The sequence below is a fragment of the Agelaius tricolor genome, unplaced genomic scaffold, assembly GCF_023055355.1.
Source record: "Agelaius tricolor isolate 1412-34295 unplaced genomic scaffold, bAgeTri1.0.p SCAF_97, whole genome shotgun sequence".
Taxonomy (NCBI): domain Eukaryota; kingdom Metazoa; phylum Chordata; class Aves; order Passeriformes; family Icteridae; genus Agelaius; species Agelaius tricolor.
The window spans coordinates 242,331-267,278 of NW_027269357.1; the positions used below are offsets into that span (position 1 = coordinate 242,331).

The 24,948-nt window shown below is 68.9% G+C and overlaps 6 protein-coding genes across 10 annotated transcripts; 3 read left to right on the plus strand and 3 right to left on the minus strand.

Moving 5' to 3' along the window:
• Positions 1-49: 49 nt before the first annotated feature.
• Positions 50-4,352, plus strand: GCDH (glutaryl-CoA dehydrogenase). 2 transcript variants are annotated; one of them, XM_071418953.1, is made up of 11 exons: positions 50-117; positions 545-635; positions 871-1,011; positions 1,427-1,489; positions 2,116-2,286; positions 2,646-2,775; positions 2,852-3,071; positions 3,215-3,318; positions 3,403-3,528; positions 3,608-3,768; positions 3,842-4,352. In XM_071418953.1, exons 2-11 carry the CDS (start codon positions 551-553, stop codon positions 3,919-3,921), a joined length of 1,281 nt encoding a protein of 426 aa, XP_071275054.1. In that variant the 5' UTR covers positions 50-117; positions 545-550; the 3' UTR covers positions 3,922-4,352. The 2 variants fall into 2 exon arrangements, with proteins under 2 accessions (XP_071275054.1, XP_071275055.1); XM_071418954.1 differs by having other exon boundaries at positions 72-89.
• A 131-nt stretch (positions 4,353-4,483) lies between these two features.
• Positions 4,484-6,513, minus strand: SYCE2 (synaptonemal complex central element protein 2). Of its 3 annotated transcripts, XM_071418959.1 has the most exons (3): positions 6,015-6,513; positions 5,239-5,410; positions 4,484-4,777 (listed from the first exon to the last, which is right to left on the minus strand). In XM_071418959.1, exons 1-3 carry the CDS (start codon positions 6,119-6,121, stop codon positions 4,583-4,585), a joined length of 474 nt encoding a protein of 157 aa, XP_071275060.1. In that variant the 5' UTR covers positions 6,122-6,513; the 3' UTR covers positions 4,484-4,582. The 3 variants fall into 3 exon arrangements, with proteins under 3 accessions (XP_071275060.1, XP_071275059.1, XP_071275058.1); XM_071418958.1 differs by having other exon boundaries at positions 5,239-6,513; XM_071418957.1 differs by having other exon boundaries at positions 4,659-5,410.
• Positions 6,514-6,658: 145 nt separating this feature from the next.
• On the minus strand, positions 6,659-11,031 carry FARSA (phenylalanyl-tRNA synthetase subunit alpha). Its single transcript, XM_071418950.1, has 13 exons — positions 10,294-11,031; positions 10,076-10,213; positions 9,903-10,001; positions 9,235-9,347; positions 8,702-8,794; positions 8,494-8,622; positions 8,300-8,415; positions 7,954-8,038; positions 7,769-7,868; positions 7,306-7,474; positions 7,158-7,235; positions 6,935-7,049; positions 6,659-6,835 (listed from the first exon to the last, which is right to left on the minus strand). Exons 1-13 carry the CDS (start codon positions 10,552-10,554, stop codon positions 6,730-6,732), a joined length of 1,602 nt encoding a protein of 533 aa, XP_071275051.1. The 5' UTR covers positions 10,555-11,031; the 3' UTR covers positions 6,659-6,729.
• Positions 11,032-11,157: 126 nt separating this feature from the next.
• Positions 11,158-14,751, plus strand: CALR (calreticulin). 2 transcript variants are annotated; one of them, XM_071418951.1, is made up of 9 exons: positions 11,158-11,333; positions 12,166-12,267; positions 12,357-12,560; positions 12,917-13,011; positions 13,095-13,304; positions 13,619-13,732; positions 13,808-13,951; positions 14,029-14,181; positions 14,233-14,751. In XM_071418951.1, the coding sequence occupies exons 1-9, from the start codon at positions 11,237-11,239 to the stop codon at positions 14,467-14,469; spliced, it is 1,356 nt and encodes a 451-aa protein (XP_071275052.1). In that variant the 5' UTR covers positions 11,158-11,236; the 3' UTR covers positions 14,470-14,751. The 2 variants fall into 2 exon arrangements, with proteins under 2 accessions (XP_071275052.1, XP_071275053.1); XM_071418952.1 differs by having other exon boundaries at positions 11,159-11,333; positions 14,029-14,121; positions 14,284-14,751.
• A 299-nt stretch (positions 14,752-15,050) lies between these two features.
• RAD23A (RAD23 homolog A, nucleotide excision repair protein) lies at positions 15,051-20,405 on the plus strand. Its single transcript, XM_071418955.1, has 9 exons — positions 15,051-15,242; positions 15,930-16,091; positions 16,765-16,943; positions 17,354-17,409; positions 18,006-18,133; positions 18,212-18,287; positions 19,036-19,166; positions 19,251-19,406; positions 19,954-20,405. The coding sequence occupies exons 1-9, from the start codon at positions 15,120-15,122 to the stop codon at positions 20,065-20,067; spliced, it is 1,125 nt and encodes a 374-aa protein (XP_071275056.1). The 5' UTR covers positions 15,051-15,119; the 3' UTR covers positions 20,068-20,405.
• On the minus strand, positions 20,379-21,920 carry GADD45GIP1 (GADD45G interacting protein 1). The gene is made up of 2 exons (XM_071418960.1): positions 21,441-21,920; positions 20,379-20,830 (listed from the first exon to the last, which is right to left on the minus strand). Exons 1-2 carry the CDS (start codon positions 21,773-21,775, stop codon positions 20,458-20,460), a joined length of 708 nt encoding a protein of 235 aa, XP_071275061.1. The 5' UTR covers positions 21,776-21,920; the 3' UTR covers positions 20,379-20,457.
• Positions 21,921-24,948: the final 3,028 nt, after the last annotated feature.

The following is a 24,948-nucleotide window of genomic DNA, read 5'->3' on the forward strand; positions in this document are numbered from 1 at the left end:
CACTCACGGGTTAACGCCGGTGGGTGTTTTTTTCCCGCCACGCCCCCGCCACGCCCCCCCCACCCCCCGTGACGTCACGGCTCTACCGGGTCCGTTCGCCGCCGCTGAGCCCGAACGGTCCGGGGGGCACCGGGGGCACCGGGGGGGCCTTGGCGGCTGTTGCGGGGATTTGGGGGGGTCGGGGCCCTCTCGGGGAGCTCTTGGGGGGAATTGGGGCGCAAGGGAGGGGGGCCCGGTGGTCTCTGTAGTGAACTGGGGGTGCTCGGGGGGGATTTGGGGGTTCAAAGGGGTCTCTGGGGGAATTGGGGTCTCTGGGGGAATTGGGGGATTCAAAGGGGGTCTCTGGCGGAAATTGGGGGTTCAAGGGGGTCTCTGGGGGAATTGGGGTTTCAAAGGGGGTCTCTGGCGGAAATTGGGGGTTCAAGGGGGGTCTCTGGGTGAATTGGGGTTTCAAGGGGGTCTCTGGGGGAATTGGGGGTTCAAGGGGGTCTCTGGGGGAATTGGGGGTTCACAGGGGGTCGCTGACCCCGCCGTGTGCCCCCAGCCCCCCATGGCGCTGCGTTTGGCCGCCCGCCTGTCGCGCCCGGCCCGGCCCGGTGTCCGGTGGGGGGGCACCGGGCCCCCCCGCGCACAGGGTGAGTGGGGGGGGGGGGCGAGAGGACCGGACCCTCCCCCAGGACCCCCCCCGGTGCTGACCCCAACGGGAGGGGGGGACACCGCGAGTCTCCGGTGCTGACCCCCCCTCTCCCGTTGTTCCCCCCCCTCTCCCGGTGTTCCCCCCCCTCTCCCGGTGTTCCCCCTCCCTCTCCCGGTGCTGCCTCCTCTCTCCCGGTGCTGACCCCCCCTTTCCCGGTGCTGCCCCCTCCCCAGCCGCCGCCCCGTTCGACTGGCAGGACGCGCTGGGGCTGGAGGCGCTGCTGAGCGCCGAGGAGCGGCTGCTGCGGGACACGACGCGCAAATACTGCCAGGAGCGGCTGCTGCCCCGCGTGCTGCACGCCAACCGCCACGAGGGTACCCCAAAAACCGCCCCCCCAAACGCCCCCGCGCTGCCCGACCCCCCCCGGTACAGCCCCAGAGCCCCCAGACCCCCCAAGCGCTTCCAGAAGCCCCCGGGGCCGGTCCCCACCACGGTACCACAGCTGCCCCCCAGTGTCCCCGAGTGTCCCCCCAAACTTGGCTGAGCCCCCCCATTCACCCCTGAGCTCCCTCAGGATCCTTCCTGTGCCGAAAATGGGGGGTTTTGGTACCCCCAAAAGCCCCCGGCCCCCCAAAACCCCCCCAAATCTCCCCGACTCCCCAGACTCCCTCCAAGACCCCCCAAATCCTCTCCCCCCTCCCCTCCTGCAGGCCCAGGTGTGGGGGACCCCCAGATTCACCCAGGGGGTCCCTCCGCTGCCCCCCTCTGACCCCCACCTTGCCCCCCCAGTCTTTGACCGGGAGATCGTGACCGAACTGGGAGAGCTGGGGCTGCTGGGCCCCACCATTCAAGGTCAGGGGGACATGGGGGGGGATTTGGGGACGCAAGGGGGGGGCGTGGGTGGTCAGGGACTCCCCCTGGGGTGCTCAGGGGGTGCTCAGGGCTCTGGGGGGGGTTTGGGGTCAGGGAGGGGCTTTGGGGGCTCTGTGGGGGGACCTGGGGGAGCTCACAGGGTCAGTTTTGGGGTGACAGTGGGGATTCGGGGGATGGCGCTGGACCCAGGGTGGGGCTGTGTGTCAGGGCAGGGTCCTGGAGGGGTCCTGGGTGACCCCGGGGGTCTCTGAGTGACCCTTGAGGGGTCCCTGTGTGCCCTGTGTGACCCAGGGGTCCCTGAGTGACCCTTGAGGAGTCTCTGTGTGACCCGGGGGTCTCTGAGTGACCCTTGAGGGGTCCCTGTGTGACCTGGAGGTCCCCGTGTGACCCTTGAGGGGTCCCTGTGTGCCCTGTGTGACCCCGGGGGTCCCTGTGTGCCCCGGGGGTCCCTGGGTGACCCTTGAGGGGTCCCTGTGTGCCCTGTGTGACCTGGAGGTCCCTGTGTGACCTGGGGGTCCCTGTGTGACCCTTGAGGGGTCCTCTGTGACCCGGGGGTCCCAGTGTGACCCTTGAGGGGTCCCCATGTGCCCTGTGTGACCCCGCAGGGTACGGCTGCGCGGGCACCACGTCGGTGGGCTACGGGCTGGTGACGCGGGAGCTGGAGCGCGTGGACAGCAGCTACCGCTCGGTGCTCAGCGTGCAATCCTCGCTGGTCATGTACCCCCTGTGGGCCTACGGGACCCCCGCCCAGCGCGAGCGCTTCCTGCCCCGCCTCGGTGAGACCCCCGCGGGGCAGGGGCGGCTCGGGGGGGGCGTTGGGAGGCAGCACCGAGGGGCTTGGAGGAGGAACAGGGGGCACAGGGGAGCTGTGGGGTGCTTGGGGTGTCCCCATGGTGCCCCCTCCCCAGCTCGGGGGGCGTTTGGGGGGCGTTGGGAGGCAGCACCGAGGGGCTTGGAGGAGGAACAGGGGGCACAAGGGGAGCTGTGGGGTGCCCGGGGTGCCCCTGACGCCCCCTCCCCAGCTCGGGGGGGCGTTTGGGGGGGCAGGAGGCAGCACCGAGGGGCTTGGAGGAGGAACGGGGGGCACAAGGGGAGCTGTGGGGTGCCCGGGGTGCCCCTGACGCCCCCTCCCCAGCGCGGGGGGAGCTCGTGGGGTGCTTTGGGCTGACGGAGCCCAACCACGGGAGCGACCCGGGGCGGATGGAGACGCGGGCACGGCACAACCCCAGCGCCGGCACCTACACCCTGCGCGGCTCCAAGACCTGGTGAGCCTCGGAATCGGGGTCAGGGGGACACGGGGGACCCCCAGAGCTGCCCCGTGACCCTCCCTGCCCTGCCCAGGATCACCAACTCGCCCATCGCCGACCTGTGCGTGGTGTGGGCGCGCTGCGAGGAGGACGGGCGGGTCCGGGGCTTCCTGGTGGAGCGCGGGACCCCCGGGCTCAGCACCCCCAAAATCGAGGGCAAGTTCTCCCTGCGGGCCTCGACCACCGGGATGATCCTGCTGGATGATGTGGAGGTGCCCGAGGAGAACGTGCTGCCCAACGCCGAGGGGCTGGCGGTGAGGGGGGAGCCAGGGCATCCCCGGTGGGGTGGGAGGGTCCCGGTGGGATGAGGGGGGTCCCGGTGGGATAGGGGGGTCCCGGTGGGATGAGGGGGATCCCGGTGGGACGAGGGGTCCCGGTGACACCCCCTGTCCCCCAGGGCCCCTTTGGCTGTCTGACCCAGGCCCGTTACGGCATCGCCTGGGGCGCGCTGGGCGCTGCCGAGGCCTGTCTGGAGACGGTGCGGCAATACGTGCTGGACAGGTAACGGGGGCCTGGGGGCGGTTTTGGGGGGTCCCACCGCCCCCCAGCCCTCAAGGCTCAGCGCCCCCCTGCCCTGGCGTGCAGGAAGCAGTTTGGGGGCCCGCTGGCCCGGAACCAGCTGGTGCAGAAGAAGCTGGCGGACATGGTGACGGAGATCACGCTGGGGCTGCACGCCTGCCTGCGGCTCGGCCGCCTCAAGGACGAGGGCAGGTGCGTGGCAGCGTCCCCAGAGGGGACCCGGGGGCTCCCGGAGGGGCTCAGGGTGTCCCCGCCCGCGTCGTCCCCACAGGGCCGCCCCCGAGATGGTGTCGATGCTGAAGCGGAACTCGTGCGGGAAGGCGCTGGGCATCGCCAGGGACGCGCGGGACATGCTGGGGGGCAACGGCATCTGCGACGAGTTCCACGTGATCCGGCACCTCATGAACCTCGAGGCCGTCAACACCTACGAGGGTACGGCGGGGAGGGGGGCGCGGGGGTCCCCCGGGGTTCGGGGGGTCCCGCTGAGGCGTGGTGGTCCCCGCAGGCACCCACGACATCCACGCGCTGATCCTGGGCCGCGCCATCACCGGCATCCAGGCCTTTGCCCCGGCCAAGGGGGCGTAGTGGGGACGCGGTGGCGCCGGTGACACCGGTGGGGACCGGGTCTGCTCCTCGTGGGAAGGGATGTGAGGAGATGGCGGCGCTGACAGGACACAGCGTCGCCAAGCGGACCCAGGTGTCCCTGGAGGGATCCAGTGTCACTGACAGGACCCGGTGTCACCGGCCAGGCCTTGTGTCACCAACGGGACTCGGTGTCACCCCAACCCAATCCCGTGGCACTGGCGGGACCTGGTGTCACCAAGCACAGCTTGCGTTGTTGATGGGACCCAAGGCCACCAAGCAAACCTGCTGTCACCAACGGGACTCGGTGTCAGCGACAGGACTTGGTGTCACTCAGGGGACCCCACTGGTGCTGGGCGCCGTGTCCAGCGCCATCCCGGTGCCTTCGCCATCCCCGTGGCCAATAAACGGTGGGACAGCCCCTCCATGCCAGCCCCGCTCGTCAGCGTTAATGAACCTGCCAGGACCCAGCTCTGCCCTCGGAGGAGGGGTCCCGGCCCATCACAGCCCCCCCATCGAGCTTTTGGGTCGGCTTCAGCCCTTTATTTGTTCCAACCACCAACATAAACAGCAACAGCAAAGCCCTTTGAGTCCAAAATGCCCCTTTGCAAAGCCCGGCACAGCGCCGTGGGTTTGGGGGTCCCGCTCAGGTCTGGGGGTGCCCTCAGGCCTCGGGCTGCAGGCAGAGCTCCTGATACGCCGCCTCCACGGTGCAGCAGATGCGGCGCAGCTCCGCCTGCACCTCCTCCACGCGCTCCAGCACCTCGCCGAGCGCCTGCAGCCGCTCCTGGATCAGCCCGTTGTGGAAGCCGTAGCGGTGGAAGAGCCGCTCCTCCAGCTGCTCCGCCAGCTCCGAGACCTGCCCGAGCGGGGGCCGCGGCTCGTCCCGGCGCTGGCACGGCCGCCGTCCCCGGGGCCGGGGGGCAGCTGCGCCCGCCCGCGCTGGCACCGCTCCCGGCCTGGCCCGGCCGCCGCCAGCTGCGCCCCGGTAGCCGCAGCGCCGGTCGCGGTGGCCACCGAGCGCCGGGTCAGCGCGGGCCGCAGCTGCCGGGCCGGGCCGCCATCTGCGAGGGCAGCGTGGGGACAAGGGGGGGACACCAGGGGGACAGCGAGGGGACAGCGGGGGCCGCTGGAAGCGGGGCCGGAGGCAGCTGCGGCCGCCCCCGCGGGGCTTCGGGGGGCTCCCCCCGGCCGGGCTCCGCAGCTGCCTCCGCGGCCGGGCTCTGCCTCCCTTGTCCCGCCCAACCGGGCGGAATAACGCGGTCCCCCGCGCCCCGGGGGGAAGGAAGGAAGGGACCGCGGCGGCCGCTCCGCGCTTACCTTCAGCAGCAGGCTGCCCCTGACGCCGCTCAGCTCCGTGTGCGCTTCCTCGCGGCCGCTGTTGAGGCGGCCGAGCACGTCCTGCACCCGCTGCTGCAGCCCCTCCACGGCGGCGTCCAGCGAGGCGAACAAGAGCGAGGAGCGGGGACCCAGCGCTGGCCCCGCGCGCGGCCTCGGCCGGAACACGGGAGCCTCAGGAGGGGCGGGGGACAGCGCATGGAGCCCGCGGGGACAGGGACCCCATTGGGGCCTGGGATGGCGCAGGAACTGGGACTGCGTGAGGGGCATGGAGCCCGCGGGGACAGGGACCCCATTGGGGCCTGGGATGGCGCAGGAACTGGGACTGCATGAGGGGCATGGAGCCCGCGGGGACAGGGACCCCATCGGGGCCTGAGATTGCACAAGGACCCCATTAGGGCCGGGGATCACACAGGGACAGGGACCCCTGTGAGGGGCATGGAGCCCACAGGGACAGGGACCCCTTTTATGAGGGGCACGGAACCCATGGAGAAAGCGTGAGGGACATTTCTGCCCCATTAGGGCCATGGATCACACAAGGACAGGGACCCCCATCAGGGCTGTGCACCCTGTCAGGGCCACACACCACCGGGACAGGGACAGGCTGGGCCCTGTGGCAGCCCTGCCAGTCCCGTTAATTGAGAATTACCCTCTAATTAACGTGGTGACACGTGTGTGCCCCCTCCCTGCACTGCTCGTTGCATCCCCCCGCTCTTTTTTCTCCATTTTCACTCCAAAGGTGAAGGTGAAGGCGGTACCTGTCCGGTTTCTCGCCGGGGGGCTCGTCCTCACCCAGCTCCTCCGCGAAGGGGCTCTCGCCCGCCGCCGCCTCCGGTTCGGGACCATCAGGCTCCTCCCGCGACATCCCGGCCCCGGGGGGCTACAGGGGAAGGAGCCCCGAGCTGGGGCCGGGGTCCCGGGGTGGGCTGGGGGCACTAAGCCGGGCTCCGGGGGTGGGTTTGGGGCACTAAGCCGGGCTCGGGCCGGGGTCCCAGGGTGGGTTCGGGGCACTTTGCCGGGCTCGGGCCGGTGCCCGTTCGGGGCCGTACCTGGGACCCTCGGCCGCCCCTCACCACATAGCCCTCACGGGGCTCTGCTGGGCGGGCACCGCCGGCGCCCAATCAGCGCCCGCCATTCACACCTCGGCGCTGCTGATTGGAACCTGAAGGGACCCCAAAGGATGATTGGCACCTGCGCGGGCCAATCGCCGGGCACGAAAAGGCAGTGGCGGGAAAGGCGCGAAGGGTCCCGAGGTCCCGGGGGCATCTCGGGGGTCCCGGGGGGATCTCGGGGGTCCCGGGAGTGTTCCGGGCGGATCTCGGCTTCCCCAGCGCCTTGCGACGCCACAAGGTGACAATAAACACTCCCCAAACGGTTCCCTTCCCCAGCACACACACAGGCACCGCAGGACACCGGGCTTTATTTGGGGTGGGGACCCCTCCCCAAAATGAGGGGACCCCCGGGAGGGGGAGGTCACGCATCCAGGCGGCACACGGGGCTGTCGTAGACCATCTGCAGGTTGACGCGGTGCCCCACGAGCTCCCGGATGTTGTTGATGCCGTATTTGATCATGGTGGGTCTGGGGGAGGTGGGATGGGGCGGGTGTCAGTGGGGTGGGGGGGCTGGGATGGGCCCACACTGGGGTCCCCCCCCCGCCCCAGAGGTGACCCCCACTCACCGCTCCAGCGAGAGCCCCCAGGCGATGACGGAGACGTTCTCGGGGAGCCCCATGGGCAGCAGCAGCTCGGGGCGGAAGACCCCCGAGTTCCCCACCTCCACCCACTTCTTCAGCCCTGGGGAGGGGGCGAGGGGGGCGAGTGAGGATCCCACGGACCTCCTCCCCATATTGGGGAGCGCTCAGACCCCCCCTGCTCCAAACGGGGACCCCCCCCCAAGCTCACCCTCGTGGTAGCTGAACACCTCCATGCTGGGCTCGGTGTAGGGGTTGTAGGCGGGTTTGAAACGCAGCTGGGAGATCCCTGCGGGCACACCGGGGGTCAGGGGAGCGCCAGGTGGGTCTGGGGTCCCTCCCCAGCGCCCCCCTTGTACCCAGCTTGGTGAAGAACTGCCGCAGGATGCCCATGAGGTGGCCCAGGGTGAGCCCCCGGTCGGCCACCAGCCCCTCCACCTGGTGGAACTCGGCCAGGTGCGTCGCGTCCAGGCTCTCGTTGCGGAACACGCGGTCGATGGAGAAATATTTCACCGGGCTGAACTTCTCCTGTGGGGGGAGAACAGAGCAGTGAGGGGGCAGGTGGGACCCCCAGACTGCCCCAGAACTGCTCTGATCCCCCCCAAATTGTTCTGGGCTCTGATCCCCCCCAAATTGTTCCGGGCTTCCTGAGCCCCCCCTAAACAATGCTGAGCATCCTACATTGCTCTGAGCACCCCAAATCCCCCTGACACCCCAAATCCCACTAATCCCCCCCAAAATCCCTCTGTTCTCCCTCATGGCTGTACCCCCAGACCCTGGCAAGGACCCCAAAGCCCCCAGAGCCCCCCAGAGCCCTCAGACCTGCCGTGCCAGCTGGAACAGGGCACGGGCACTGGCTGACGTGGTGTGGGTCCTCAGCAGGTTCTTCTTTGCCTCCTCCACCTTCCACTCGTACCTGTACCTGGGTGGGGGGCACAAAGGGGGTTCAGGGGGGTGGGGGACACACGTTGGACCCCCCTGAGTCGCCCCCGGGGTCGGGGTCTCACCCCTGTGAGCCGTAGCCTCCCTGCGAGTGCACCTTCTTCACCTTGGAGGAGTAGCCAGGGGGCAACTGGGGGGCTTCGGCGGGGTCTGGGGGGGCAAAGAGGTGAGGGGGGTTCTGGGAGGCTTTGAGGGGCATTTGTGGGGGCTCAGGGGGGGTTCAGAGGGGTGTGGGGTGGGCACAGGGGCTCTGGGGGGATTCAGAGGGATTTGGGGTGGACACAGGGGCTCAGGGGGCTCTGGGGGGGCTCAGAGGGATTTGGGGTGGGCACAGGAGCTCGGGGGGCTTTGGGGGGAATCAGAGGGGTCCCGGGGGGGGGTCAGCAGGCCCCCGTGCCCCCCAGCACCCACCCAGCAGGAAGAAGGTGTCGTGCTGGTCGCGCGCCGGGTGCTGCTGCGGCTGGAAGAGCGCGTCGAAGTTCCAGAAGGAGCTCTCCACAAAGTTATCCGTGGGCATCTCCGTGAACCTGGGGGTCCATTGATATTAACAGAGGGCAGGTGGGCTCCGTGGGCCCCCCTCTTCCCCCCCAGAGCCCCCCACTCACCCCATCTCCAGGAAGATCTGGCGCAGCTCCGAGCGCACCTTGAGCAGCGGGTGCAGGTGCCCGCAGGCCGGGGGCAGCCCCAGCGAGGAGAAGTTGTAGGGTTTGAAGGGCAGCCGGCGCCAGGAGCCCCTGCAGGAGGGGCTGGGGGTCAGGGCAGGCCCGGGGAGGGGTCCTGGGCGGGTTTTGGGGGGTCCTGGGGGGCACCTACGTGGCGATCATCTCCGGGGTGAGCTCGGTCTCCGGGCGCGCCACGGCCGTGCTGAAGGCGCTGCCCTTGCGGATCCAGAAGGATTTGAGGGTCCTGAGGGGGGCAAGGGGGGCGTTGGGGACCGCCAGAGCCTCACTGGCTGCTTTAATTAATGCTAATTTCATTAATGACCACCCTCACTTTCTCTATTTAATGTTTCACCAATGTGAGTTTTACACAGAGTCTTTAATTGGGCTGTTAGATTGTTAAAATCTTGATTTTGCTGAATTAGTCCTTAGCAAATGAAACCAAAAGGGTCTGAAAACGGGGCAGAAAGGCCTCAAATTTATGGCACATCAAGGACAGAAAAATCAGCAAATACTGAGACAAACAAAAGCTTGGGAAATTGGATGTTCCCAACCAAAATAGACAATAAAAGGAGTAAAGAGGGATCAAAATGAAAACTGACTCATGAACACCCCACAGCACTAATTAACGAGAAGAACGGTGCAATTTAGGAGCGATAATTGTTAAATTAGCCGTGCCCCACTCACACTTCCAGCAGCAGCTTCCTCCTCTTGAGCTCTGAACGCTCCCGCTCGGGCAGGGCCCCCCCGGCCCTCACCTGGCCCAGGTGTTCCTGCACCGTGTCCTGCACCGAGGGCACCTGGGGGGGCACCACGGGGGCACCGGGGGTGGGCACGGCCCAAGGGGGACCCCCGGGGGGGAACAGACCCCTCCCCAAACAGCGCTGAGTCCCAGGGAGCCACGTTTGTCCCCCCAAGGATCACCCTCGTTCATGGAGACCCCCACCCATCCACCCCCAGCCTTTAGGGACCCCCACCCATCCACCCCCAGCCCTCCAGGGACCCCCACCCATCCACCCCCAGCCCTCCAGGGACCCCCACCCATCCATCCCCAGCCTTCAGGGACCCCCACCCATCCACCCCCAGCCTTCCAGAGACCCCCACCCATCCATCCCCAGCCCTCCAGGGACCCCCACCCATCCACCCCCAGCCCTTCAGGGACCCCCACCCATCCATCCCCAGCCTGCTCCTCCCTCCCCGGGACACTCCCGGTAACCAGAGACCCCCAGACCCCTCCTCAGGGCACTCCCTGTTCCCAGCGACCCCCATCCATCCCCCCCTTGGGCTTCTCCCGCTCCCCGGTGACCCCCGTGCTCCCTCCCCGGGACCTCCGCCGGTCCCCCCGGGCCACTCACGGCGCGGAACACGCGGGGCCCGCCGGCCGCTCCCTTATCGAGGCGCACCCACTTGTTGGCCATGGCCTTGCTGAAGCCCAAGGAGCCCCCGGGCAGCTTCTGCGGGCACACAGCGGCCGTGAGGGGCGCGGCGGGGGCCGCCGGTGCCGCCCCCCGGTGCCGCCGGTACCCACCATGGCCTCGGCCTGCGGCAGCCCCTCCTCGGGGAGGCTCCGGAACAGCCGCACCTCGGGGCTGCCGTCCCGCAGCACCTCCTCGCCCTCGGCGCTCAGCTCCCATCGCGTGGCCGTGCGCGCCTCCGCCTCGATCACCTGCACCGGGCACCGCCATCAGCGCGGCCGCCGCCGGTAACCGGGGCTGCCCCGCGCTCCCCTGGCCCCGCTGCCCGCACCTCGCCCAGCGCCTGGAGGCTTTTTACGGCGCCCACGAGCGTCTGGTGGTCCACACCGAGCTGGGCGGCGGCCTCGAGGCTGCAGAGCCCGTCCGGGGCCGCGGTCTGGTCCAGCCGCTCCAGCAGCCGCTCCGCCACGCTCGGCGCCATGGCCGGAAGTGATCCCGGGACACCGGAAGTGCCGCTCGGGGAGGATGGGGGTTGTGTATCCGCCATCTTGGGTGTGGCGCAAAGCCCCGTGCCTGTCGTGCTGGGCGCCATGTTGGGTGTGGCGGGGGGCGCACAGGTGGCTGCGGGGGGCGCCGTGACGTCACGACGGTGAGTAGTGACGTCATGCGGTGCGAAGCGGCTCCACCGCGGACTCCAGTTTGTTGATTAGGCCCAGAGCTTCCTTAGAGCAGCCCCCGGCCTGGGTTCACCTTCTTTGCATTCACACCTGCCGTGACATCGCTTAACCAATGACATCATCCCCGCGTCATGGCGCTGTATGAAGGCAGAGGCGAGCAGGAGACCGCCCTACGCCGCGTGTCCGTTCCTCTCTGCCCATAATTCCACTTTCCCCTTTATTTCCTCCCCACCCCACCCCACTCCCGGGCCTGTCCCTTTAAGAGAGCGCGCCCCCACGTGACCCCCGGAGCGAGGCGGGGGGCGGGGGGGCGTCTCCCTCGGAACGCGTGGTCGCTCCTCATTGGCCGCCGCGCTCAGCCAATGGGAAGCGGCCATCTGGGACGCCAACGTTCGGGGGCGCCGTCGCCGCCGGCGGGCGGGCGCTCGGCCAATGGGAGAGGGCCGCGCGCGGGCTCGGGCCAATGGCAGCGCGGCGGAGGCAGGGCGAGGGGCGGCGGGAGTATAAAAGGCGGCGGCACCTCCTCCCCCCTCCGCAGTGCCGGGCGGCGCCGGGCTGGGACGGACGGAACGAGTGTGCCCCGACCTCCCCCCCGCCATGAGCCCCCTCAGCGTCCTCACCCCCGTCCTGCTCGGAGCCCTCCTGGCGGCCGCCGGCCCCACCCAGTTCTTCCGCGAGGAGTTCGGGGATGGAGGTGAGGGAGGGGCCGGGGCGGGGGTCGCTGAGGGCGGGGCCTGGGGGGGTGCTCCTGAGGTGAAGGGGTTGGGGGGGCGGTGCCTGAGGGGGCTGGGGGGAGTCTGAGGGGAGGCAGGAGGATGGGAGGACCCTCTGGTGTTTTGTGAGGGGAGAGAATGGAGGGGCCTTCCTGTCTTTTCTGAAGGATCCTCCTGTGATCTGTGAGGGGAGAGAATGGGGGAGCCCCCTGTGACTTCTGAGGGGCGAAAGGCGGGGGGCCCCGTGGTGTTTTCTGAGGGGAGAAAATTGAGTGTCCCCCCTCCCTCCCCTTCCCGGTGTTCTGTGAGGGGAAAATGGAGTGATCCTCCTGTGTTCTTTAAAGAAAGAATGGGGGGATTTCTCTGTTCTGTGAGGGAAAAAAAAAAATGAGGGGATCCTTCTGTGCTCTGTGAGGGGAGAATGGGGGGATCCTCTTGTGATCTCTGAGGAAAAAAAAGGAGGGGATCTTTATCTTTCTGTGCTCTGTGAGAGGAGAGAATGGGGGAGCCCCATGTGCTCTTTGGGGTGACAGGGGACGCGGGAGCCACTCCTCAGGTGTGGGGACAGGGAGAGGATGAGGGTGCTCAGGAAGGGCTCAGGGTCAGCCCTGGGCAGGCAGAGCAGGTGCACGAGCAGCAGGAAAAGGATTATGAGGAACATAGCACCCACATGGGCGCTCCTGGGGGACTTTGCTTTCCTCTGCAACCCTAAAACCACCCAGCAAAGAGGCCTGCCCTGGGCTGCTGGTGGGGCCAGGAGGGGTTTGGGGAGCCAGGCCCCAGGCTCAGCGTGCTGGCCCTGCCCCCTGACAGACGCCTGGACCCGCCGGTGGGTGGAATCCAAGCACAAACCCGACTACGGGCGCTTCGTCCTCACCGCCGGCAAGTTCTACGGCGACGCCGAGAAGGACAAAGGTGAGCCGGGCTCCCGGCAGGCGGGGGAAGAGCTCCGGGCCGGGGTTTTTTCCCCCCATTTCCCCACCACGCCCCGCATCCCCCCGCAGGGATCCAGACGAGCCAGGACGCCCGGTTCTACGCCCTGTCCTCGCGCTTTGAGCCCTTCAGCAACCGCGACAAGACGCTGGTGGTGCAGTTCACCGTGAAGCACGAGCAGAACATCGACTGCGGCGGCGGCTACGTCAAGCTCTTCCCGGCCAGCCTGAGCCAGGAGGACATGCACGGCGACTCCGAGTACAACATCATGTTTGGTGGGTGTCCCTCCTGCCCCCCAGACCCCTTAGGGTGGGCTCAGCCCCTTCTCTGACCCCCCAGCCCCCTTAGAGTGGGCTCAGCCCTTCCCTGAATGCCCCCCAGACCCCTTAGAGTGGGCTCAGCCCCTCCATGTCCCCCTCGAGGTGGGTTCAGCCCCTTTCCTGACCCCATCAGGGTAAGCTCAGCCCCTTCCCTGACCCCTCTGTGTCCCCCTCAGGGTGGGCTCAGCCCCTCCCTGAATCCCCCCCAGCTCCCTTGGGGTGGGCTCAGCCCCTCCCTGACCCCCCCCCGTGTCCCCCCAGCCCCTTCAGGGTGGGCTCACCCCCTCAGTGACCCCCAATGTCCCCCCCAGGTCCCGACATCTGCGGCCCCGGCACCAAGAAGGTTCACGTGATCTTCAACTACAAAGGCAAGAACGTGTTGATCAACAAGGACATCCGCTGCAAGGTGGGTCTGGGGGGGCTTTGGGGGTCCTGCTGTCCCCTCTGGGGGGTGTCCAGCCCTGCTGAGCTCCCCCCCGTGCCCCCCAGGATGACGAGTTCACCCACCTGTACACGCTGGTGCTGCGGCCCGACAACACCTACGAGGTGAAGATCGACAACGCCCGCGTGGAGTCGGGGAGCCTGGAGGAGGATTGGGATTTCCTGCCCCCCAAAAAGATCAAAGACCCCGAGGCCAAGAAACCCGACGACTGGGACGAGCGGGCCAAGATCGATGACCCCGAGGACACCAAGCCCGAGGTGGGGAGAGGGGGGCTTTGAGGGGGCTTTGGTGGAGCCCTGAGGGGGATTTGGGGGCCTGAGGGGGTTTTGGTGGAGCCCTGAGGGGGATTTGGGTGGCTGGGGGGGGAGATCTGAGGGGTTTTAGGGGGGAACTTGGGGGTCTCCAGGAGCTTTTGGAGGGGGTCTTGTAAAAAATCCTGGGAGGATTAAAGGGACTGGGGAGTTGAGGGGTCTGTGACACCATCTTGGGGGGGCCATAGCAGGTTCCTGGGGGGCCATAGCAGGTTTCTGGGGGTCACAGCAGCCCCCTGAGCCCCCTGACCCCCTCACAGGACTGGGACAAACCTGAGCACATCCCAGACCCCGATGCCAAGAAACCGGAGGATTGGGACGAGGAGATGGACGGGGAGTGGGAGCCTCCCGTGATCCAGAACCCCGAGTACAAGGTGAGGCCTGGGGGCCGCAGGGGGGGGGCTGGGGAAGGGGCTGAGAGCCCCCCCTGAGCCCCCCGTGCCCCCCAGGGCGAGTGGAGGCCGCAGCAGATCGACAACCCCGACTACAAGGGCAAGTGGGTGCACCCCGAGATCGACAACCCCGAGTACAGCCCCGACCCCCTGCTCTACTCCTACGACAGCTTCGGGGTCATCGGGCTCGACCTCTGGCAGGTGAGGGGGGGTCCGGAGGGGGGTCCTGGGGTGGTCCGGGGGGGCTGCAGCACCCCCTGACTCGGCCCTGCCCGCAGGTGAAGTCTGGCACCATCTTTGACAATTTCCTGATCACGGATGATGAGAAACTGGCGGAGGAGATCGGGAACGAGACCTGGGGGGCCACCAAGGTGAGACTGGGGGACACCTGGGGGGCACCTGGGGGGGAGCAAGACCTGGGGGACACCAAGGTGAGACGGGGGGGACACCTTGGGGGGAACAAGACCTGGGGGGGCACCAAGGTGAGGAGGGACGAGCCCCCTGCCCCGGTGACGTCCCCACGCCCCATGCAGGACGCAGAGAGGAAGATGAAGGAGCAGCAGGACGAGGAGCAGCGGAAGAAGCAGGAGGAGGAGGAGAAGCAACAGAAGGAAGAGGAAGGGGATGATGATAGCGACGGGGACGAGGAGGAGGAGGATGAGGAGGAGTCCGAGGCCGAGCCCGAGGAGGCGGAGGCAGCCCCGCGGGACGAGCTGTGAGGGCCCCGCCGCGGGCCGGTTCTGTCTCTGTGAGACCTGGACTCTTTTCTATGGGCGCCGCCGCCCGCGGGGCCCGGGCAAGCCGCGACTGCGCCGGGACCGAACCGGCGCGGCCGGGACCCAACCGGCACCGGGCGCCCCGCGGGGCAAGGACTCAGGACCAGCGCCGGGGGTGGGGAGGGTGCGGACGGGGATGGGGTGGGGGGGAGCACCGGCGGTGTCGCACGGGACTGTACGGGGGTGTCGCGATCCGGTTTCTATTAAATTAACGATCGTCCCGGCGCCACCGCTGTTTATTCCTCGTTATTTCCCCTCGTTCTTCCCCTCTGCCCGCGCCATGTTGCGGCCGCCGCCATTTTGTGCCGCCGCGCGCGTCACGTGACCGCGCCCGGTTCGCGGTTTAACCCCCTCGCTCGGGTCACGTGACGGGGCGAGGCCACCCGCGCGCGGATTTCTACCGCCGTCACGTGACCGGGAGCAGCCCCGCCCCCTCCGCGCGCGCGCCGTTCCGGTGTCACGTGACGAGAAACGGGAGCGGGGGGGGGAGGAGGCGGGAGCGAGGCGCGCGCGCGCGGGCGGGCGCTGTGACGCACTTCCGGCGCCGCGGCGGAAGCGGCGGGGCCGCCTAAGATGGCGGCGGCGTGAGTTGCATGTTGTGGGGCCGCCGGGAGGAGCCGCCGCCGCCCCGTCCCCGTCCCGCCATGGCGGTGACCGTGACGCTGAAGACGCTGCAGCAGCAAACCTTCAAGATCCGCATGGAGCCGCACGAGACGGTGAGGCCGCGGCGGAGCCTCCGCTGGGGGGAGCGGGCGGGGCCGGGCCGGGGATGGGCCCGATGCCCCCCCCCCCCCCATCGCTCTCACACCGCGGCTGCCCCGAGGGGGCTCCGGAGCCTCCCGGGGTCCGCAGGGACGGGATGGAGGCGGTGGGGGGGGCGCGGTGGCCGCGTCCCCCTGAGCCCCCTTTGGGCGGGGGGCGGCACCGGGGGGGTTCCGGTGCCCCCTCCCCGGTTTGGGGGCTCCGGAGCCGTGGGTGTCACCGGGAGGGGCGGCTCCGTGTGCTCCTGTGCCCCCGGGTTATGGGGGCGGTCTCTCCTCCTTTTTGGGGGAACCGAGGGGGTCCCCGTGCTCCCAATCCCCAGGTGTGCAGGTTTATTTGTGAAGATTCTTTGGGATCATTTGCGGAGATTTATTCAGGAAAATCCTTTATGAACATTTGGGATTTGTGCCTCCTCCTGGGATCGTTTGTGGGAATTTATTCAGGACAATTCTTTGGGGTCATTTGTGCAGATTTATTAGGGAAGATCTTTTAGGAACGTTTGGGGATTTGTGCCTTCCCCTGCTCCGGGGGGGCTCGGGGTGGTCCCGGGGTGTCCCGTGTGGGGTTCCCGGGGTGCCCGTGTGGGGTTCCCGGGGTGTCCGTGTGGGGTTCCCGTGCTGCCCTGACCCCCCCCGTGGCAGGTGCGGGCTCTGAAGGAGAAGATCGAGGCCGAGAAGGGCAGCGAGGCCTTTCCCGTGGCCGGGCAGAAGCTGATCTACGCCGGCAAGATCCTGAGCGACGACGTGCCCATCCGCGAGTACCGCATCGACGAGAAGAACTTCGTGGTGGTCATGGTCACCAAGGTGGGCCCGGGGGCTCCTGGGGGCTCTGCGACGGAGCTGGGGGGCCCTGTGTGAAGTTTGAGGGCGTTGGGGGTCCCTGTGTGAAGTTTGGGGGGCTTGGGGGGTCCCTGTGTGAAGTTTGAGGGGGTTGGGGGGTCCCTGTGTAAAGTTTGGGGGGTTGGGGGGTCCCTGTGTAAAGTTTGGGGGGTCCCTGGGTAAAGTTTGAGGGGGTTGGGGGGTCCCTGTGTGAAGTCTGAGGGGTCTCTGAGCCATTTGGGGCACCCTGAGGAGTCACGAGGGGTCTCTGGGAGGGACTTGAGGGTCCCCGTGTAAAGTTTGGGGGGTCTGGGAGCCATTTGGGGAGCTCTGAGGGGTCTCTGGGAGGGAGTTGGGGGGGTCCCTGTGTAAAGTTTGGGGTTTGGGGGATCCGTGTGTAAAGTTTGGGGGGTCTGGGACCATTTGAGGGAATCCTGAGGAGTCCTCGGGAAGGATTTGGGGGTCCCTATGTGGGGTTTGGGGGGGTCTGAGGGGTCTCCGAGCCATTTGGGGAACCCTGAGGGGTCCTTGGGAGGGATCTGGGGGTCCCCAGGGAGGCTTGGAGAGTGCAAAGGCCCTTGGGGGGAGGGGGAATTTGGGGGTCTCAGGTGGTTCTGGGGGTCCCAGGGTATCCCCAATCCCCCTTCCCCCCTCCCAGGCCAAGTCTGCTCTGGGCTCGGCTCCCCCCGAGGCCGGGGCCCCCTCGGAGCCCCCCGCAGCCCCCCCGGGGCCCCCCCCGGCCGCCGACGCCGCCCCTCCCCCCCCGGCCGCGCCCAGCGAGGAGCCCCCGGCCCAGGACCCCCCCCCTGCCCTGACCCTGCCTGAGCCTGCAGCGGGGTGAGCGTGGGGGGGGGGAAATGGGGGGGTTTGGGGGGGCTGGGGGGTCATGGGGAGGGTCAGGGAAGGGTTTGGGGGGGTCAGGAATGGGTTTGGGGGGGTCATGGGAGGGTTTATGGGGTCAGGGGAGGGTTTGGGGGATGATTTCGTCAGATTTTGGGGGCAGTTCGGTGATTTTGGGGGGGAGTCTGGAGTAGATTTTATGCACAGGAAGGAAATCTTGTGGAGTCATTAATTTGGATTTTAATGGGGGGAGGCACTGCAGGGGGGTGGGCGGGTCACAGGGGTTTGTTTGGGGGGCTCAGGGGAGGGTTGGGGGGCTCTCAGGGGTCTGGGGCGGCTCTCAGGGGTTTTGGGGGGCTCTCAGGGGCTTTGGGGCTCCCCTGATGGTTTCTGCCCCGCCTTGGCAGCTCCGTTCCCCCCTCGGGCAGCTCCGGGCGCTCGGCCGACGCCGCCTCCACCCTCGGTGGGTCCTGGGGGGGATTTGGGGGGTCCTGGGGGTGGTTTGGTGCTTCCCGGGGCTGGACACGGAGCTGTCACAGGGGGTTCGGGTTTGGGGAGCTCGCTTTGGGGCAAAAAGCAGCTGTTTGGGTGTCCCACTTCCTGAACTTGGGGACAAGGGGGATTGGGGCTGGGGGGGGTCCTGGGGGTCCCATCCCAATGCTTGGGGGGGTGCAGAAAGTGGGAACAGGGCCTGGTTTTGGGGTGGGGGTCCTGAAGGTCTCTCCCATCTCACGGGGGTCTCTGGGTAGGGGTTCTGGGGGTCTCTCCCAGCCAAGGGAGGGTCAGGGGATCCCGAGGGGTCTCTCACAGGGGTCTCTGGGTGGGGGTCCCAGAGGGTCTCTCACAGGGGTCTCTCTGGGCAGGGGTGGTTTTGGGGTGGGGGTCCCAGGGAGTCTCTCACGGGGTCTCTGGGTGGGGGTCCCACAGTGACGGGCTCCGAGTACGAGACGATGCTCTCCGAGATCGTGTCCATGGGGGTCTCTGGATGGGGGTGGTTTTGGGGTGGGGGTCCCAGGGGGTCTCTAACCCCGGGTCTCTGGGTGGGGGTCCCTCATGCAGTGACGGGCTCCGAGTACGAGACGATGCTCTCCGAGATCGTGTCCATGGGCTACGAGCGGGAGCGCGTGGTGGCCGCGCTCAGGGCCAGCTACAACAACCCCCATCGTGCTGTGGAGTACCTGCTGACGGTGAGGGGGGGTCCCGGTGGGGTGGGGGGGGGTCTGGGGGGTCCCGGCTGCGCCGCTGACCCCCCCCGGCCCCCCCAGGGCATCCCCGGCAGCCCCGAGCCCGAGCGCCCCCCGGTGCAGGAGAGCCGGCCCCCGGAGCAGCCCCCGCCCGAAGGTCAGTGGGCGTGGTGGGCGGGCGGGGTTGGGCGGTCACGCCCTCTGAGGCTCCACCCCCTTGGTGGGGGAGGTTAAGCATTCAGAAATCACCTTGGTGAGCGATGGGGGTGTGGTCTGGGTGAGCCAGACTTGATCCTGGGTGTGGCCTGGGGAAAGTCACACCTATTTGGGGGTGTGGTCTGTGTAAGCTACACCCATTTGATGTGTTCATTCTGTAAGCCACACCCACTTTGGGGCGTGGCCTGTGACGGTAGAGGGAGTCCCATGTGGCCATACCCCATCCAGGTACAGTTAGGGGGTGTGGGGTAATGGGGTGTGGCCTCACCACGCCCCATTTTGGGTGTGGTCTCATGGTCCACCATTGTGGGTGTGGCTTGCCCAAACCCCCTTGTGGGTGTGATTTAACCACGCCCTATTGTGGGTGTGGTCTCCTCACACCCCATTGTGGGTGTGGCTTGCCCAAACCCCGTTGTGGGTGTGATTTAACCACACCCTATTATGGGCGTGGTCTCCTCATGCCCCATTGTGGTTGTGGCTTGCCCAAACCCCCTTGTGGGTGTGATTTAACCACGCCCCATTGTGGGTGTGGCCTCACCACGCCCTTTTGTGTGTGTCATTTATCCATGTTCCATTGTGGTTGTGGTTTAACCACGCCCCATTCTGGGTGTGGCCTGACCACGCCCCTCTGTGTGTACGCCCTAACCCTGCCCCCTCGTGGGCGTGTCCCGGTTGGGCCCCGCCCCCAGGCGAGAACCCGCTGGAGTTCCTGCGGGAGCAGCCGCAGTTCCAGAACATGCGCCAGGTGATCCAGCAGAACCCGGCCCTGCTCCCCGCCCTGCTGCAGCAGCTGGGCCAGGAGAACCCCCAGCTGCTCCAGGTACCCCCCGTGCCCCCCTGAGACCCCCAGGAACCCCCCCAGAGCCCCCAGCCCGGGCTGAGCACAGCCTGTGCCCCTCGGCAGCAAATCAGCCAGCACCAGGAGCAGTTCATCCAGATGCTGAACGAGCCCCTGGGCGAGCTGGGCGAGCTCGAGGGCGAGGTGGGCGCCATCGGGGACGAGTCCCCCCAGATGAATTACATCCAGGTGACCCCGCAGGAGAAAGAAGCCATAGAGAGGGTGAGCCTGGGGGGCCTTGGAATGGGGGGTTTGGGGGTTTGGGGTGTGGGAGATGTGGGATGCAGAGAGGGGATTTGGGCGGTTTGGGGAGTGTGGGGGATTTGGGGTTTGGAGGATTTGGAGTGTGGGGTTTGGGGGGTTTGAGGTGGGGGATTTGGGGTTTGGGGGGTTTGGGGTGGGGAATTTGGGGTGTGGGGTTTTGGGAGTGAGGTGTGGGGTTTGGAGGCTTCGTATTTTGGGGTGAATGTGGGGGAAAACGTCACTGTTTGAAGCCAGAATTAACACCCGTGGCAGGGCCCAGAGTGAATATTAGGGGGGGGCGTCATAATTAGCATCCAGCGTTAATTAACATTGATGGGAAATTATGTGTTTGTAGGGCCCAGAGTGAATGGGAAAATGGGGTTACCAGGGGTTGGGGTTTTGGGGTCAGGAGGGGCCATCAATGGGATCCAGGGTCACTGGAGCCATTCTGGGGGTCTGGGGGGTGGTTCTGGGGGCACGGGGGCCGTTCTGGGGGGCTCAGTCCCATCTGTGACCCCCTCCCCAGCTGAAGGCGCTGGGCTTTCCCGAGAGCCTGGTGATCCAGGCCTACTTTGCCTGCGAGAAGAACGAGAACCTGGCGGCCAATTTCCTGCTCAGCCAGAACTTCGACGACGACTGAGGGACCCCCGGCCTCCCCCCCAACCCTGGGGGGCTCCTCCTGCCTCGGGGGGGGACCCCAGTCTGTGGGGGGGGGGGTTGGGATGCAATCCAGCCTGGAGGGGGGGGATGGGGACCCCCAGCCCTGCCCCCACCCCGGGAGCAGGGGGAGCCCCTCCCTGCCCTGGGGGGGGTGGGGGGGGTCTCAGCACCCCCGCTTTGTCCTGGCCCCCCCCTCCCCAAAAACCGACCCCCCCTCCCTGTCAGGCCCCGGGGAAGGGAGGGTGGGGGGGGGGGGGCGGGTGCCGCGGAACAACCAAAACTGGCGGCAAAGAGATTAAATGCAGAGTTTTAAACCCATTTTGGGGCGTCCTTGTTCTGTCTGGGGGGGTTCCCGTCACTCTCAGGGGGGTCAGGAGGTGCGCCCGGTGGGTCTGGGGGGGCTCTCGTCGCTCTCGGGGCCGGTCCCGGGCAGCGGCCGCGCCGCCGCCGCCGCCTCCGCCGCGGCCAGGGCTCTGCGAGCCGCCTCATCCCGCTCCTGCCGCCGCCGCCGCTTCTCCTCCCGCCGCCGCTGCTTCTCCAGGTCCTCCAGCAGCTCCTGCGCTCGGGCCGAGCCCCGGCCGGGGGTCCCGGGCCGCGGGAGCGCCCCCAGCCCCGCCTCGGCCAGCAGCCGCTGCCGCCGCGCCGCGTCCGCCCGCGCCCGTTCCCGCGCGGCCTCACGGTCCCGGCGCCAGGCGGCGACACGGGCGGGCATGGCCGCCAGGCTGCGGGACACCAGCTCCGCCCTGGGGACAGCGGGGACATGGGGATCCCAGCCCCAAACCCTCCCGGTTCTCCCGGTACCGCTGGGCCATCCTCGCCAGGCCGAACGGTCCCAGTGCTCCCAGTGCTGCCCGTCCCGGTGCTCCCGCAGCCTCCCCCGGTAACCGCGGTGCCCTCCCAGTGCTCCCACTTCATCCCAGTCCCATTCCCAGTGCTCCCAGTCCCGTTCTCGGAGCTCCCAGTTTGTCCCAGTCCCATTCCCTGTGCTTCCAATCCTGCCCATCCCTGTCCCAGTCTGCCCCAGTCCCATTCCCAGTGCTCCCAATTCATCCCAGTCCCATTCCCAGAGCTCCCAGTCCCGTTCTCGGTGCTCCCAGTCCCATTCCCTGTGCTCCCAGTCCCATTCCCTGTGCTCCCAGTCCCATTCCCTGTGTTTCCAATCCTGCCCATCCCTGTACCAGTCCGCCCCAGTCCCATTCCCAGCGCTCCCAATTCATCCCAGTCCCATTCCCAGTGCTCCCAATTCATCCCAGTCCTATTCCCAGTGCTCCCAGTCCCGTTCCCGGTGCTCCCAGTTTGTCCCAGTCCCATTCCCGGTGCTCCCGGTCCCGTTCCCGGCGCTCCCAGCCCCACCTCTCCTTTTTCCGCTGCGCCTCCTCCCTCTCCCGCTGCTCCAGCACGGCCTCCACCTCCCGGAGCGGCGGGTCCCACTCGCGCTCCTCCGCCTCCGCCTCCCGCAGCTGCTCCGGGCTGGGCCAGAGCCGCCACACCGGCACCCCCGAGGCCTCCCCGAGCCGCCCGAACCGCCGCGCGGCGGCCCGCAGGTCCCCCGGGTCGCCGGGGGCCGGGCCCGGGCGGCGGCGGAGCGGATCCGCCCGGTAAGGACGCACCGGGACCGGGACCGGCTCCGGGAGCCGCGACCGGGCCGGGCCCAGCGCCAGCAGCGCCCGCCGCAAGGGCGCCGCCATCTTGGGCGCGCGCCGGAAGTGACGTCAGAGCGACTGAAGGCGCGGGTAGGGGCGGGGCGGGGTCCGGGTGAGGGGCGGGGTCAGCGCTGTGGGTGGAGCCGGGGGCGTGGTTACCGGGCTGAGGGCGGAGCTTGGGCGGGGGTCTCAGGGGGGTCCCGGGGGTCCCGGGGGGTCCCGGGGTCTTTCCGGGCCTGGCTCAGCCCGGGGCAGCTCAGGGGACCCCGGTGGAACCGGGGTGGGGCCCGGTGGGACCGGCGAGCACCGGGGGCTCGTCCCGGGGGTCCCGGGGGGGTTTTGAGGCTCCTCCGGGGGGCAGAGGCCGCCTCGGAACGGCTCCGGGGGGGGGCGGGGCCCGGTGCCAGCGACCCCCGGCTCCTCCCCGTGAACGGGGGGGGCTGGGCTGGGGGCGGAACCCCCCGAACCCCCCCAAACCCCCCCGAACCTTTTCAGCCGCCGCCAAGCCCGGGGCCGCTGCCAAGCGCCGTTAACCCCTCCGTGCCCGCCCCCCGTGCCGCCCCCACCACCGGGATCCCCCCGCCACCACCGGGATCCCCCCCCGATCACCGGGATCCCCCCCGATCACCGGGAGGGGCCGGGGGGGGGCACGGGGAGGGCGCCGCGGTTACTGGGGGGGGCACGGGCGGCGGGGCCGCTCCTCGCGGGGCCCCCCGGGCCCCCCCCGCCCGCTCCGGCGGGGCCCCGGACGGGGGGGGAGCCCTAATGGCTTCCAGGCCTCGGCAGCCGCCGAAAATCTGCGCGGAGCGGAGCCAAAAACCCCCGAAATCGCCCCAAAAGCTTCCCTGGGCCTCCCGGGAGGGGGGGGGGTCCGCTGGGCTGAGCCCCCCCCCCGCCCTCCGCGGCGCTCGGGGGTCCCGGTTTCCCCCTCCGCCGGTGGAACCGGGGCCCCCGGGCCGGGCCAGCGGGGGGGCCCCGTTTCGGGGAGGTTTTGCCCCATTTCGGGGCGGTTTTGCCCCATTTCGGGGCGGTTTTGCCCCATTTTGCGGCTTCGGCCGTTCCCGCATTTGTCCGGTCCCGCCGCCCCCAGCCCCAATTTCCCCCGCGGGGTCCGGGGGACACCCGTGTCCCCTCCCCGCGCCCCCGGGGCCGGCAGGTGACACCGCTGCGGTGTCACGATGTGCCCAAAGCCTGTCGCGACATGCCGTGCCCCCCCCCCGCTCCATCTGCGGTGACAGCGACACATCTGGCACGGAGGGTCCCCGAGCAGCCGGTGGGGACACGGGGGGGACACGGGGGGACACCGGGGGCTCGTGTCCCCTCTGCCGCCCCGTCCTGTCCCCGCTGTCCCCTCCCGGTGCCCGGCGGGGCGCGGGTTTTGTCCCCCCCGTGTCCCGCAGGGTGGCGGCGCCACCCCCGCCGTGGGGAGGGGACACTGGGACCCCCCCGGAGCCGCCGCCGGGTCCCCTCCGTGTCCCCAAGGTCCCCTCGGGGCGGCGGCGGCGGCTCCGGCAGCGAAGGGGTGACAGCGGCGGTGGCGGCGGTGCCAGCGCTGGCACCGGGTGGTGACAGATGGCGGAGGGACGCGGCCGCAGCCGGAATGACAGATGAGGCTCCGCCGCCGCCGCCGCTGCCATCGCCGCTGTCACTGTCACTGTCACTGTCACTGTCACTGTCGGTGCCATCGCCGTGTCGGTGCCAGTGTCACCCTCACTGCCATGGCATTGTCACTGTCACTGCCACCACCGTGTCAGTGCCATCGCCGTGTCAGTGCCAGTGTCACCCACAGAGCCATGGCATTGTCACTGTCACTGTCACTGTCAGTGCCATCGCCGTGTCAGTGCCAGCGTCACCCACAGAGCCATGGCATTGTCACTGTCAGTGCCACCACCGTGTCGGTGCCAGTGTCACCCACACCACCATGGCACTGTCACCACCACTGCCATCGCCATGTCCGTGCCACCACCGTGTCACCCGCATTGCGATGGCACTGTCACCGTCACTGCCACCACCGTGTCACTGTCACCATCGTGGCACTGTCACCATCGTGGCACCGTCACTGCCACCGCCGTGTCACTGTCACCATCGTGGCACTGTCACCATCGTGGCACCGTCACCGCCACCACCGTGTCACCCGCATCACCGTGGCGCTGTCACCACCACTGCCACCACCGTGTCACCGCCAGTGTCACCCGCACCGTCGCGGCCCTGGCACTGTCACCACCCCACGGCGCTGTCCCTGCCCCTGTCGCTGCTCCTGTCGCTGCCCCTGTCACGACACCGGCGCTGGCACCGGCCCCGTCATTGTCTTGGCTCTGCCGCTGTCGCCGGCGCTGCCATCGTCCCGCGCGGTGTCACCTCCGGCAGCGCCACCGCCGCTGTCGCCGTCACCTGCAGGGCCCTGCGGGGTCACAGTGACGGCGGGACGGGGCTGCGTGTCCCCCACCTGTCCCCTCACACTCCGTGTCCCCCACCTGTCCCCTCACATGTCCCTCGTGTCCCTCCCGTGTCCCCCCCGTGTCCCCGCGCGTCCCCCACGCTCTATCCCGACATGGGCGTGGCCCGTGTCACAATGGGCGTGTCGCCTCAGAGAATGGGCGGTCCTATCCCCACAGTGGGCGTGTCCTCTACCGCCGGGGCGTGTCCCCCAGTGGGCGTGGCCTTTCCCCGTGTGGGCGTGGCCGGCGCGCGCTTCCCGCGGCAAAAGTGCGGCGGGCGCCAACTTCGGGCAAAACTTTCCCCGCGCGCCGCCGGCACCGGGACCCCCGGGACCCCCCGGCACCCCCCGGCCCCGCGGAGCCCCCGCCATGCCCGGCCGAGGCTGACACCGCCGCCATGTACTCCCCGTACTGCCTCACCCAGGTACGGCCGGGCCGGGGGGCCGGGACCGGGGGGCGCCCGGTAACGGCGGCGGTGCGGGGGGGTGGGTGGAGGGGGGGGTTACCGGGGCCCTTCGCTGCTCGCCGCGATCGGCGGCTGCCCCCCTCAAGTGGGGTGTGATGGGTGCGGGTGCGACCCCTCCGCGGGCGCCGGTGCCTCCCGGGACAGCGGGGACCGAGATGGGGCCGGTCCCGGGGCTGCCGTCCCGGAGCGGCCCCGGTCCGGCTGCGCGGCGCGGGGGCTCCCGGTTGTGCCGCGCTGCGGAGCGGATCTGAGCCCCGGAGCCGCCGGGGTCCCCGCGGGAGGCGCGGGGGGCTCGGAGCGGGACCCCGGGGCCG